General features: G+C 42.7%; 1 protein-coding gene across 5 annotated transcripts in view; it reads left to right on the top strand.

The window, feature by feature from the left end:
- LOC131752016 (OTU domain-containing protein 7A) overlaps positions 1-13,130 on the top strand; it is a 382,320-nt gene that overhangs the window by 204,985 nt on the left and 164,205 nt on the right. For all 5 annotated transcript variants that reach the window (XM_067029451.1, XM_059056030.2, XM_067029450.1 and 2 more), the window contains 2 exons: positions 8,009-8,103; positions 9,652-9,806. In XM_067029451.1, the coding sequence (XP_066885552.1) occupies positions 9,656-9,806 (151 nt within the window). In that variant the 5' untranslated portion in view covers positions 8,009-8,103; positions 9,652-9,655. The remainder of the gene's footprint in view (positions 1-8,008; positions 8,104-9,651; positions 9,807-13,130) is intronic.

Below are 13,130 nucleotides of genomic sequence, written 5' to 3'. Positions count from 1 at the left end.
GTTCAGTGATAACATCAGGGATGGACTTGTAACTCCACCAACCTTGCACGTTGGGTCTTGTCCTCTGACTTTCTACAATACCTCATAGCCCCAAGACGGCGGGTATTCTTGGAGATAGTATTTCCTTACTTAAGGCAGAAAGGAGGAGGAAAGGCAAGCAGGAAAGGACTATCAGTTAAGCCTGACCCCTTCTATCAGGGAAGCAAAAGCTTTCCGATAAACTCAACCCGGTTGACTCCTGTCTCCATCACATACACCAGAATCGTTCAGTGTGGCTGCATCCAGATTGGTGGATCCCAGGTCAAGGGGGAGAGATTACCAGCAACTGGCTTTGACCCATTTTGATTCATCCTCTGGAACTAAGAATGTTGTCAGTCTCCAAAGCTCAAGGGTTCTCCACTGCGACCTGATAAACCAAGACTTTACCAGCAGTAGGGTGATACAATAGGCTGGTAAAGTCTACTAAGAAAATGAATGAGTGCCTTTCCAATTCTTTCTACACTCTTGATCCATTTTTCACTCTGTTACCAAATTTTTGTGTCTTTGTTTTCCTAGCATAGCACCTATCTATTCTCTACTCAGAAACTCCCAGCAGTTTCCCACTGGCCTCTTGTTAGAGTCCAGATACTCACCCTGACAGCCAGTGGGTCTGACCCTGACCTTTACCTGCAGTCACCATGCCCACAGCTCTCCTGCTCATGGTATTCCTGGATCTGGGGACATACAAGTGTGTTTTTGCCTCTTGGCCTGTGCTCATGGTGTTCACCGAGCTTGGAATGTCTTCTTTTCAGCCTTCCTAAATCCTCCTCAAAAACTCATCTTATATTTGGCCTTTTTCATCCTGCCAGGCAGAAGGAACTGCCCGCTTTCTAGTATCCTAATGATTTTGCTTATAAATCATATTATAGTGCCTATACCAGTCTGAGTTGAATATGGTTATTTTTGTGTCTACCCATCAGAATGGAGTAGGAACTTGGATTTAATGTTTTTATTTTGTTTGTTCACTCAGCAGATTTATTTAACATCTGATATATTCCAGCTCATGGTGATGTTAATGCAAAAAATAGGAACCCTGCCCTCCAGGACAACCCTCAGAGAGAGAAGGAGGCAAGTAGGTCAGCAGTGGCAGCCCAGGACCTATACACCTGCTTGAAGTGTTCCTCTCCTGTCATGAGGCCATGGAAGGAACCTGACCCTTTAAGCTTTTTTTTAGACTCTTTTAACTCAATAGCAAGTATATCTTTTCCCAGAAGACCTGAACAAAATGATTGAAATCAATAGTAGAAATATAAACCTGATTAGTGAGTTGTTTGGATCTTTTTAAACCCTTGTTGATGCCACGTTAGTCTGGTTCAGACATAGATTTTATGCCTGTGTAACAGCTAGATTTGTGAGGCTGGAGAATAAAAGCATAAATCCTTCAAAGCGAGGGAGTCTTGAAGGCATTCCAGTTCTGGAGGCTTGAATTGTGCAGGGAAGCTCTGCTGGAGATTTACAAGGATGCAGTTACACTCTGACATCCAAGTGCCCTTGGAAGGTGATCATTCCTGGGCGTGGGCACCTTCCACAGTTGCAGGGATGTCGCTGTCCTCTACAGGTCAGAATAAGTACCACCATGCCTCATGGCCTTAAAAATGTACTTCCATGTTCAAGTATTATCTTCAAAATGAGTGATTATTATTTCTTGTGGATTCTCTAAGAATTGTCTTTAATTTGAGTTCAAGGTGGGAAGCAGCATAGAAAAAGCAGTCTGTAACTCTTTGGGGATCTTGAGCCTTGAGTGTGGTGACAGCTGTACATCTGTTCTCATGTTAAGAACTGTTGAAGAGATTTCACTTATTACCATGTCATTTCCATGCACACAATAGAAAACCTCAGTAGATCCTACACTCAGTACTATTACCAAAAATATAAATTTTAGGAGAGACTTTTTTCCATCTTTCCATCCTGGGAGAAAAATCATTAAAAGGTGTGATTGAGTGTCTACTAAGGAAATGCTTTACTTCTGATCATACATCGATGCACATACTGTGTTTCAAAGGCACCATACATTTGGACATGAGAACATTTGAAGACCCCATACCATTATAAAGGGTTGGTGAATGGTGACCTTAGGTCTAAGTGGGTCTTTGTGGGAATCATTACTCTGCTACTGGGCTTTGTGATCTTCAGCAAAATGGAACAGAGCCACCTGCTTTGCAGAGTTGTTGTCTGAATGAGAGTTAACCCACCCATAAAGCCCTTAGTACACTCAACATCATCCTGGGCCCTTGGCAAATTGTAGTTATTTTCCTCATTTAGCTATAGAGAGGATTTATACCCATGGGAAGAATGCTTTTCATTGTCCAACTCCTTTCAAATAAATTTGGAAACCAAGATGAAATGGAATAAATCTGTAGGAAAGTACAATCTAACACAACTGAATCCTGTAGAAATAGAAAGTCTAAACAGAGTAACTTCCATAGGAAATAAAGTAGATGAGGTTGTAAAGGGTTCCCTCCAAAAGAAACATCAATAACAGATTGATTCACAGGGAATATCTACCAAACATTCAAATATTAGGTGACTCCAGTGCTACTTAGGATATTACAAGAGAATTGAGAAGGAAGATAAACTTCTGATTTTGCTCTGTGTGTAGGATGTTGACTGTGAAACTTGACAAGGATTGCACATAAAAATAAAAACCATGTATCAAGCTAATGCATTAATATCAGCATAGGAATTTTAAATAAAAACTAGCAAACTAAAGAAAAAAGCACACAAGAAAAGAAATACCAATGAATGATTAAAGGAGATTTAGTCCAGAAGTATGAGTAAGGTTTACTATTAGAAGTTTATTAATAGATCTTAAGAAAAATATCATGTGAAAGTCAACATCCATCCATGATAAAACTATTCAGTAAGGTATATGGGTACTTTCTAAACATATGTACACATGTGTATAGCCCCAAAGCGAGCAGCCAGCATCTTACTCAGTGTGGCAATACCACTAAAGTTAGTAGCAAAACAAAGATGCCCATTACCTCTATGAATAGTTAATATTATACTGAATTAGTCAATTTGATCAGGTAAGAGAAAACAGAGGCTTAAGAACTGAAAATTCAGAGTAACACAATCTCTATTTGCATATGATGTGATTGTATATCTAGCAAACCAAAAATAAGTGATAAAAAAGACCCTATGGATAAATTTCTACAAACGTTAATTAAGAATTTAGTAAAAGAGCAGGATATAAATTTAACAGCCAGAAGTCAATAGCTTTGTTTATAAATATGATAACCAGTTAACACACATAATGGGAGAAAAGATACCTTTTATGGATACGTAGGCATAAATATAACAGAAAAATACAGAAATAGACCCAATTGCATATGCAAACCTACCATATAGCAATGAAGGCATCTGAAATCAGAGGGGCTTTCCCACTGATGGGTTTTTTTTTTTTTTCCTAAGTGGTATTAGAATAGCTGGATAGACAGGGAAAATGATAAAATTGGATCCATTCCTCATTTGATGCACCAAGATCAAGTCCAACTGCATCAGTGCTTTCAATATAAAAAATAAAACCCTTCAGTTAGTAGCAGGAAACATGAGTGAATTCATCTATAATCTGCTAATGGGAATTCTTTTTTCAGATTAAGAGTCAGAATCCAGAAGCATTAAAGGAAAAGATAGAAAACTATATATAAACTAGTTTTAACAGAAAATTTTAGAATAGTTTTAAGTACACAGCAAAGTTGAGCAGAAAGTGTGGACAATTCCCATATAACTCCTGTCCCTACACACGGAGCCTCCACCGCTGTCAGCATCCCACACCAAAGTGATACATGTATTACAATCAATGAACTTACACTAGTACATCCTCATCAATCAGGGTTCATAATGTTCATCAGGGTTCACTCTTGGTGTTGTGCATTTGTTGGTTCGAAACCTTGGGAGTTCTCAGGGAGAAATCCAAAACTGGCCCACGTTCTCATATTTAATGAAACTAACTTACCCAAGGAAAGAAGCAAACAAATAAATGTGTGGAGTGCTTTCTAGGAAGTTGGAGAGTTCTTTACTGTATTTGGTTATGTAAACCTTATCATTTAAGGAGCTTATCATTTAAACTTGACATCAACTTGCTGATTTAATAAGGAACAAAAACCTAATGCATAATAAAATGTGAGGAAAGTGCATTTTTAGCATTATTTCCATTTTAGCAATATTTCCCAAAGTGTGGAATAGCCCAGCCTGTGGATGAGCCTGGCCCCCAGCCTCCACATGTGACGTGCACAGTTGTGTGTGTGTGTGTGTGTGTGTGTGTGTGCGCACGCGCGCGCGCAAGAGAGATCTGCATGTTAAGAGGGTGTCTCCGTGGCAATAGCTTTTGTCCTATCTAGTTGGGGTCCCTGCGTTGTAGCGTGACAGGGTTTACACTGTCACAGGGGTTAGGGCAGCACCGCTGGGACTGAGCACGACTGGGGTTGGTTGGTCAGGAGTCAGGCAGGATGCTGAGGGGAGCTGCACAAGAGACATCCTCGATGTGACAGATAGTCCAGAGCACCTGTGGGTGTGCAGGACACCCTCCCAGGACTGTGGCCTCATGGAATCAGGGGCCCGAGAGGGAGGGAGGGAGCCAGGGGTTGTGACAGGCTAGGCCAGGCTACAGTTGCCCAGACAAAAGGGTATGGGAAGGACCTCTGTGCTCTGGGCTCCCGGGTGACCCTCGCAGGGCTCCCAGCAGAAGAGCGGCCACCCCAGTCTCACTGCCTGTTGAGGGGAAGGTAAAAGGCTGAGGACAGCTCTTGTCCCAAGAGGAAGACCAGGGCACATCCCCTCAGCGCCGCCCAGCTCTCCCTTCTCAAACCTCCATCACCTCACACGCAGAGAGGAATCATGCAAATACCTTCTCAATAGATTACCAACAAGGACCTACTGTGTAGCACAGGGAACTATACTCAGTATCTTATAATAACCTATAAGGGAAAAGAATCTGAAAAAGAATATATATATATGTATATATTTATATATATGTAAAACTGAATCACTTTGCTATATACCTGAAACTAACACAACGTTGTAAATCAACTACAATTTTTAAAAATGAATAAAATCATATATTAAAATGTATAACATATTTTTAAAGAGCACATAAATGATTTTTTAAAATACCTACTCCAGGATAAAGAGCGTGTCCCCCAAAATGTTTTTAGGAAAATGCCTAGCCAGGGGCCTGGTCCTCAGGACATGGTTAGTGACTCTTCTGATTCTCAGGGGGTTGCGCCCATGCTGGTGGTTTGTGACCAGAGCCAAGGGTACACCCCCTTGTAGGCACATAGGTGGCCCTCGGGAAGGGAGCTGGCAGCTGGCGGCCCCCCACCATGGCCTCAAGGGAACAATGCTGTGTTCACTGTACCTGCTGCATAAGCCACAGAGACACCCCTGCCCATGTGGAGTCGTCCTCACAGGGCGGCCGGGAGCAGGAGAAGGGCAAGTTCATGGCTATGTAGAAATGGAAGGAAGGACTCTCAGTTTCATTTTTTATCAATTTTCACATAACAACTAGAAACTTCTGCTCTTCTCTCTTTTTTGAGACATTCAAACCACAGGATGTTACACAGAAAGGGTCCTTAGCTCACTTAGCCAAAGCACTGTATTTTGCAGGGAGGGGGACGGAGGCTCCCGGATGAGCTTCGATGGTGGGTGCAGAAGCAGCTCCCCTGACCCCCCTGCCTGGGCTCTCCACAGCGTCCCACTGTGCATTTCCAGGTCTCCGCATCCATCTGCCCTGGACTCAGGGACTGGGGCACAGCCAGGAAGGAGGATGCCGGTCATCCTGCCTGTGTCTGAATGGTGATACTCAGCAAGGTAGGGGCACACTATGCCTCTGGTGCTCTCGGGAACGGGTACCTGCCTGTCTGCATCCATGCCTACATGTAATCAATTAGCAAACTTGCTGGTATTTCCAGCGGGACTGGGCGAGAGCAGTGAAAACACATGCATCCCCTGCATCATCCAGGCTACCTCCTCGGTGCTTCCAAAGGCAGCAGTTCTGTTCCTCAGTGGAGACCTGGGCAGGAGAGTGTTGTCCTTATCTTCACCGGTTGGATAGTAGCTCACTTTTACTGAGTATGCGCTGTGGGCCGGTGTATTTCATGCACTAACTCCTTCAAACTTTAGATCAGCTAAGAGGTACTATTATGATTTTAATCCACCAATGAGTAAACTTAAACAGTATACCTGAGGCTACACAGGCAGTGATGGTGGAGCCACTTTGGCTCCGAGAGACTGATTCCAGGGCCAAGCCCCATCCCCAGACTGCACTGCCTCTCCTAAGGCAAAGCCACAGCGGGAACAGCTTGACGCACCCCTGTCCCCAGGGCAGGAGGCAAGACCCTCAAAGAAGTTCTGTCCAAGGGCCAAGATACAGAGCTGGGACATGGCCACCCTGGCCCTCACAGGGCTAGAACAGACCAGGGGTACCTTGGCCATGCAAGGCAGGTCAAGAGGCCTGGCAGTGCTCTCTGGAGGGCTGGCATGGAGCAGCAGGGGTGAGGACGGCCAAGGTGTCCGGGATCCCATGTCCCCACTGGCCTGGCTTCTCCTGTGTCATCACAGTGCATGAATGTGTGGCCTCAGTGGCATTAGGTTTAAGAAATAAGTCTTCAAGGGGACGTGCACATTAGCCTCGTGCATGCAAATGTTTGTTCTTGAATGTGGCGAAAAGGTCATTTTAAGCAGACCCTTTAATTTCTGTCTGTGTGGAGGACAAGGCACAGAGGAGGAGGTGTGGGCATGAATCTGCATTCACTGGTGAAAGCCAGTCTGGGTCCCAGGGTGGCGACCTGGTGTAAGTGTAGAAATGATTTAGATTGAGTTATGCGCAACAGCCAAAAGGTGGAAACAACCAAGGGTCCAGCTACAGATGAATGGCTAAACAAGGTGTGATCCATCCATATGGTGGATTATTATTCAGCCTTGTTGTGGCCTGCATGCTGTGACCTCCCAAAATTCATATGTTGAAGCCCTAACCCCCAATGTGATGGTATTAGGAGGTGGGGCCTGCGGGAGGTGATTGGGTTTAGGTGAAGTCGTGAGGATGGAGCCCCCATGATGCAATTAGTGCCCTATTGAGAAGACACCAGAGCGCTTGCTCTCTCTGCCACATGAGAACCCAGGGAGAAAGTGGCATCTACAAGCCAGGATATAGGCTCCCACCAGACACAGGAGCTGCTGGCACCTTGATCTCGGACTTGCCAGCCTCCAGAACTGTGAGAAATCAATGTCCCTTGTTTAAGCCATCCAGTCTGTGGCATTTTGTGACAGCATCCTGAACTAAGATGAGCTTTAAAAAGGAAAGAAATCCCAACACCTGCTACAACACAGATGCACCTTGAAGACACCATGCCAAGCAAAATAAACCAGTCACCAAAGGACAGATATTATGTGATTCACTGATAGGAGGCTTCTGAAGCCATCAAATTCAGAAACAGAAAGTAGAGTTGTGGTTTCCAGGGGCTTGGGGAGGGGGGAAATGGGAATTATTGTTTAATGCGGACAGAGTTTCTGTTGGGGAAGATGAAAAAGTTCTGAAGATGATGGTGGTGACGATGATGCACAATAATGCAGAATGTACTTAATACCACTGAACTGCACACTTAAAATGGTCAATTTCATGTTATGTATGTGTTACAATAATAAATACATGCAAGATTCAGCGTGTTGATGGGGTGCTTACTATTAAGGTTGAAAACAGCTCTGTAATGGGAAAGGGATCCTCACTGAAATATAAGTACTTGGTACAAGGAAGAAATTTGAGACACCACCACCCCTTGCAGAAGCCTTCAGACGTGGGAGGTGATGGCCGCCCAGAAAGCAGGTGCCTGTAGGGCCCAGGAAGGCAGCGGGCTTGATGCAGGCAGTCAGCCGAGCCCCAGGTGCACCTCCTGTGACACGAAGCAAAGCCTCAGCCTCTGGCTGACTGTCAGGAGAGTAACATACTCTTATCTTCTGCTTTGTCCCCCAGGTGGCAGTGACCAAAGAAGAGGCTCTCCTGGCCGAGGCCCCAGTACATGGAGAGAAGGAAGACAGCAATCTTCTAATTGGAACCATATACATTAGGTCAAAGCATTTTCTTATTTTTGAGCCACACCAACTCAAAAATCACACCCCAGTCAGAGCCATGTGCAAGCTGGTGTAGTAACCGTGAATGTCTCTGAGGTCACAGGCCCCACTGGCTCATTCCTCCATCCTGGCACCTTCGATGAGCTTATTTCCCCAACTCTTAAAAATGCTCAGGTGGACTCAGAGAAGTTACACAGCGTGTCACAGCTTATCACAGGGGCAGAGCTGGGGCTGAGATTAGGCCAGCATTTCTGGCTCTAAATCAGCAGCAGTCAGCGCAAACCTAGCCCTCTGAGCAGAGCCCATCCAAGTGCTTATCTTGAAAAAGGAATGGGACACTCATCAATAGCATGGGATTTAAACTCACCCCACGACATGTAAAGTTAATTACATGCTCATTAGGATAACATTTTCCATCATCTTTACTTAGCAAACTTTCTGTGAAGGTCCAAATAGTAAATATGTTTAGTTTTTTTATTTTAATTTGATTTGTTTATTTATTTATTTATGGACGCACTGCATGGCATGCTGGATCTTAGTTTCCCAACTAAGGATCAAACCCATGCCCTCTGCAGTGGAAGCACAGATTCTTAACCACTGGACCTCCAGGGAAGTCCAGTATGTTTGGTTTTGTGGGCCTTATGGTCTCTGTTTTAACTGCTCGACTCAGCCACATGCACAAGCGACCACAGACAGTACGATGAGTGGGCGTGGCTGGTTCCAATACAACTTTATTCACAAAGTCAAGTGGTGGACCATAATTTGCCAACCCCTTATTGAAGGAGACAGAGGGTGCATTTGTGCTTTATCAGGCATGACTGTGTTACCACTGGTGGCCCTGGTTCACTGGTAGGAGTCACCCTCACATGCTGTGTGCTGGTTGCTTTTCCCCAGCAACCGACTGGCACAGTCGGCCCGTGGTCAAGCTGCAGGGCACTGTTTTATCCCCCTAACTGGGATGATTCTGCCTAGGAAATCTGAGAGCTTTATGAATTTTTTTGGATTGTTGTTGTGAGTATGACAGCTCTTGGAAAGTTGGCGAATGGTTTATCCTCTTCAGCAAGTGTAGTATTTCTGTCGACTCTGGATTGACGTGGAGTCTTTCCTGAGAGCCAAGTGAGGGGGAGGGCTGAGGTGTGCACAGGGTTGGGTCAGTGATAAAGGCGTAAGTGGGATATAGTGGCAACACAATTACATCTGTGGAAGTGTTACACGTCTGCATAACTTGGAAGAGGATTAGAAATCTAGCAACTCCAAATGAATCTTAAGATCAGGTGTTTAATTTTTCTAGACCAACCTAGTCTATCTTCTTTTCAATCGGTAGTCACTGAAATGGACAGAATGCAAAGTAGGAAGCACTGAGCTGGGAATGCCCCCTTTCTCCTGTGGCAGCTACAAAGGGAAGACATTTGAGTCTGACTTTTATTATTTACTGTCACACATCAGGCAATCAGGCAATGTCCCACATTGGCTCAGATATATGGCACAGCAAGCAGAACTGGTTTCTTCTCTCCATCATATTTGCCTCTCTGTTCTCTCCTGCAGATGGATGGTTTCTAGCCTGCTTCCAAATCCCACCTCGGCTGAGTGTTGGGCGGCCCTTCTACACGATCCTATGACTCTTGATATGGACGCAGTCCTGTCAGACTTTGTTCGGTCCACGGGGGCAGAACCTGGTCTGGCCAGAGACCTGCTGGAAGGTAGGCCTCCTCCAGCCCACCCCCCAACCCAGTGACAAAAGATAAGAAGGTTTCTCTTACCTGACGAGGGTGGTACTTGGACTCCTAACAAAGCAGAAGAAGGTGTGGATGATGAGATTACTTTTATTATTCTTGTTTTTCTTTGGGGAATGGAATAGATCACCCAACTCTCTACAGTAAAAGAGCAGAAGGCATTAGCTAAGCTTTGCTTTGCATTAAAGCTTACACATATTGAGTCAAAAATCTACCAATGCCTATTTTTTAAAGAAAATATATTTAGTAAAGCAGAAACTAGAGAACATTCAAAACAACACTTTTATTGGAGACCTTAGCTTCTTATCTTTGTCTTAGCTGAGACAAAAATACTTTAGGCCAGTTTTTGGTGAAAAAACACCTAATAGCCAATAAAATAGTTGAAAATAATTCATAAGCAAGAAGGCAAATTCATCCTCAAGCTTTTAGAGTAGATATCATTCACTACATGAAAAATGTGCACAGTCCATATTTAGAATGTTTTGAGATAGTTATTCAGCTATAATCATAATGAAATAAAAAGTAATGTTTAGTTTCAGTCTCTAAAATGGATTTACTTTGTGTATTTTTGAAATTTCTTTTTTCGTGGTGGGGTGAAGGGAAGAAGTGGGAAGAACCAATTACAACTTCTTAGGAGAGTCCTGGTGTGAAAGGGGAAAATTTTTAAACAATTACTCTTTGCTTCATATGTATAAATTCCTACTTGTGAAATTAGCAAATACTTGGTCAAGTAGTGTTAAGTCACAATGATTCCTTCATTCACTTAGGGAAAAATATGAATTACTGTAGATTTGTATGACTGGAGGTAACTATCCAATCCTATTGAAAATTAGCCGCTTATCGGGGGATTCTGATAAAATGGGAGTAGTTTTTAAATTTCCCTGAACCTCCCAGAATTTAAACAAACTCAGGGTTTAGAATAAAATATGCTTAGAGAATATTTGTGATATATGTGAATCAAAGTGCTGTTCTAATGTCTCCCTGATAGCTTTCACTGCTTTTCTTAATTTCAGTGAGCAGTCATATGGAAAAGTAGGTTTACAGTGAGATTGGCAACAAGGGCTGGGGTCAAGTCCAGACTCAACATTTACTGGCTGCTAGATGTAGGGCAAATTATTTCATTTCCCTTAAGCTTCAGTTTTTTTTCTATACAATGAGCCTAACCCACTTTCCAGGGTGATCGTAAACATTAGGAGTTGTTATGTAAATGATCAGGTGGAGTGACCAGCATGTAGAGATGCTCAGACAGTAGCAGAAGATCTTGTCTGTGGTTGCCCTCTTTGCAACTAGTACTGACCTTGCTGCTGATATCTGGTTAGGCTTCAATTGGAAGCAAGAGTTGTCAACTATTTTCTTTTCTCTTTAATTTTATTTTTTAAGGGAAAATACAGGAAAATGACTTTTTGTGTACAGTTCTAAGAATTTGAACATGTGTATAGATTTGTGTTATTATTACCGCTCTCAGAACACAGAACTGTCGCATCACCCCCAAGTACCCCTCCTGCTCTCTTTAACGCTGTCCCTTCCCCAACCCTGGGCACTGGCAACCCCTGATCTGTTTTTTATCACTTTGGTTTTGTCTCTTTCGAGAACTTTATATACATGGAGTCACGCAGAACCTAATCTTTTTAAACGGGCTTTCTTTCACTCAGCATAGTTATTTTGAGATTCATTGGAGCTGTTGTGCATATCCATAGTTTGTTCCTTTGTTCTGCTGAGTGGTACCCATTGTAGAGATGGACCATGGACTGTTTAGCCATTCACCTGTAGGGGTCATTCAGTTGTTTCCAGTTTTTACACTTAGACTAGAACTGCGATACACTTGAGAACAGGGGTTTTGTGAACACAGTTTTAATTTTTCTAGGGTAAACACAGGGGAGGGATTGCTGATTCACATGGTAAGTATATGTTTAACTTTAAAAGAAATTGCCAAACTGTTTTCCGGAGTGCAATACCATTTTACATTTCCACCAGAAACATGTGAGAGTGCTAGCTGCTCCACATCCTCACCAGCTCTTGGCTTTTTAAAAAAAAATTTAGCCATTGTAGTAGGTTTAGAATGGTATTTCCTCGTTATTTTAGTTTTCATTTCCCTAGTGACTAATGATGCTGAATTTTTTCATGTTATAATTTTTCATCTGTGTATTTCCCCTGGCAAAATATCTGTTCAAGCCTTTCTCCTATTTCTCAGCAAAATTAGGCTGTTATTTTTTTTATAGTTGAGTTTTGAGAGTTCATTATATATTCTGAGTATAAATCCTTTGTCAGATACGTGATTTGCAAATATTTTCTCCCAGTCTGTGCTTGACTTTTCACTCTTTTAGCAATGCCCTTGGCAGAGCAGAAGTTTTTAATTTTGTTGAAGTCCAACTTATCTTTTTTTTTTCTTTTATGGATCATGCTTTGGATGACATGTCTAAGAACCTTTGCATAACCAGGTCATGAAGATTTTCTCCTGTGTGAACTCTTAAAAGTTTTATACTTTTGGGCTTCCCTGGTGGCACAGTGGTTGAGAGTCCACCTGCCGATGTAGGGAACACGGGTTCGTGCCCCGGTCCGGGAAGGTCCCACATGCCGCAGAGCAGCTAGGCCCGTGAGCCATGGCTGCTGAGCCTATGCGTCCTGAGCCTGTGCTCCACAACGGGAGAGGCCACAACAGTGAAAGGGCCGTGTACCGCAAAAAAAAAAAAAAAAAAAAGTTTTATACTTTTATGTTTTCATTTAGATCTCTGACTCATCTTGAGTTGATTTTTGTATAACATGTGAGATTTAGGGTAAGGTTCCTTTTTATGCATATAGATGACCAGTTCAAACCATTTTTTGAAAAGCTTATCCTTCGTGCTTTGAATTGCCTTTGCACATTTGTCACAAACCAACTGAGCGTATTTGTAGGAAACTATTTATTGATGCCGGTTCAGTTCCACTGATCGATATGTCCATTCCTTTGCCAATACTACACCATCTTGATTACCATAGCTTTGTAGTGAGTCTTAAAATCAGCATGATTCTTCCAACTTTATTCTTCTTTTTCAAAAGTGTTTCAAGTATCCTATTTTTTTGCCTCTCCATATGAAGATTGGGTTACCTCTATCTATAAAGTTTCCTGCTGGAATTTTTATTGGAATTATGTTAAATCTGTAAATCAATGCTAACTATGTTATGTCTTCCAACCCATGAAGTCAGTGTAGCTATATTTTCCATTTATTTAGGCCTTATTTGAGTGCTTTCATGAACATTTTGTAGTTTTTAGCATATCAGATCCTGTACATATTTTGTAAGATATATATCTAG

Source organism: Kogia breviceps, chromosome 3 (genome assembly GCF_026419965.1).
Source record: "Kogia breviceps isolate mKogBre1 chromosome 3, mKogBre1 haplotype 1, whole genome shotgun sequence".
NCBI lineage: Eukaryota > Metazoa > Chordata > Mammalia > Artiodactyla > Physeteridae > Kogia > Kogia breviceps.
This window is presented reverse-complemented; position numbering and strand designations above follow the sequence as displayed.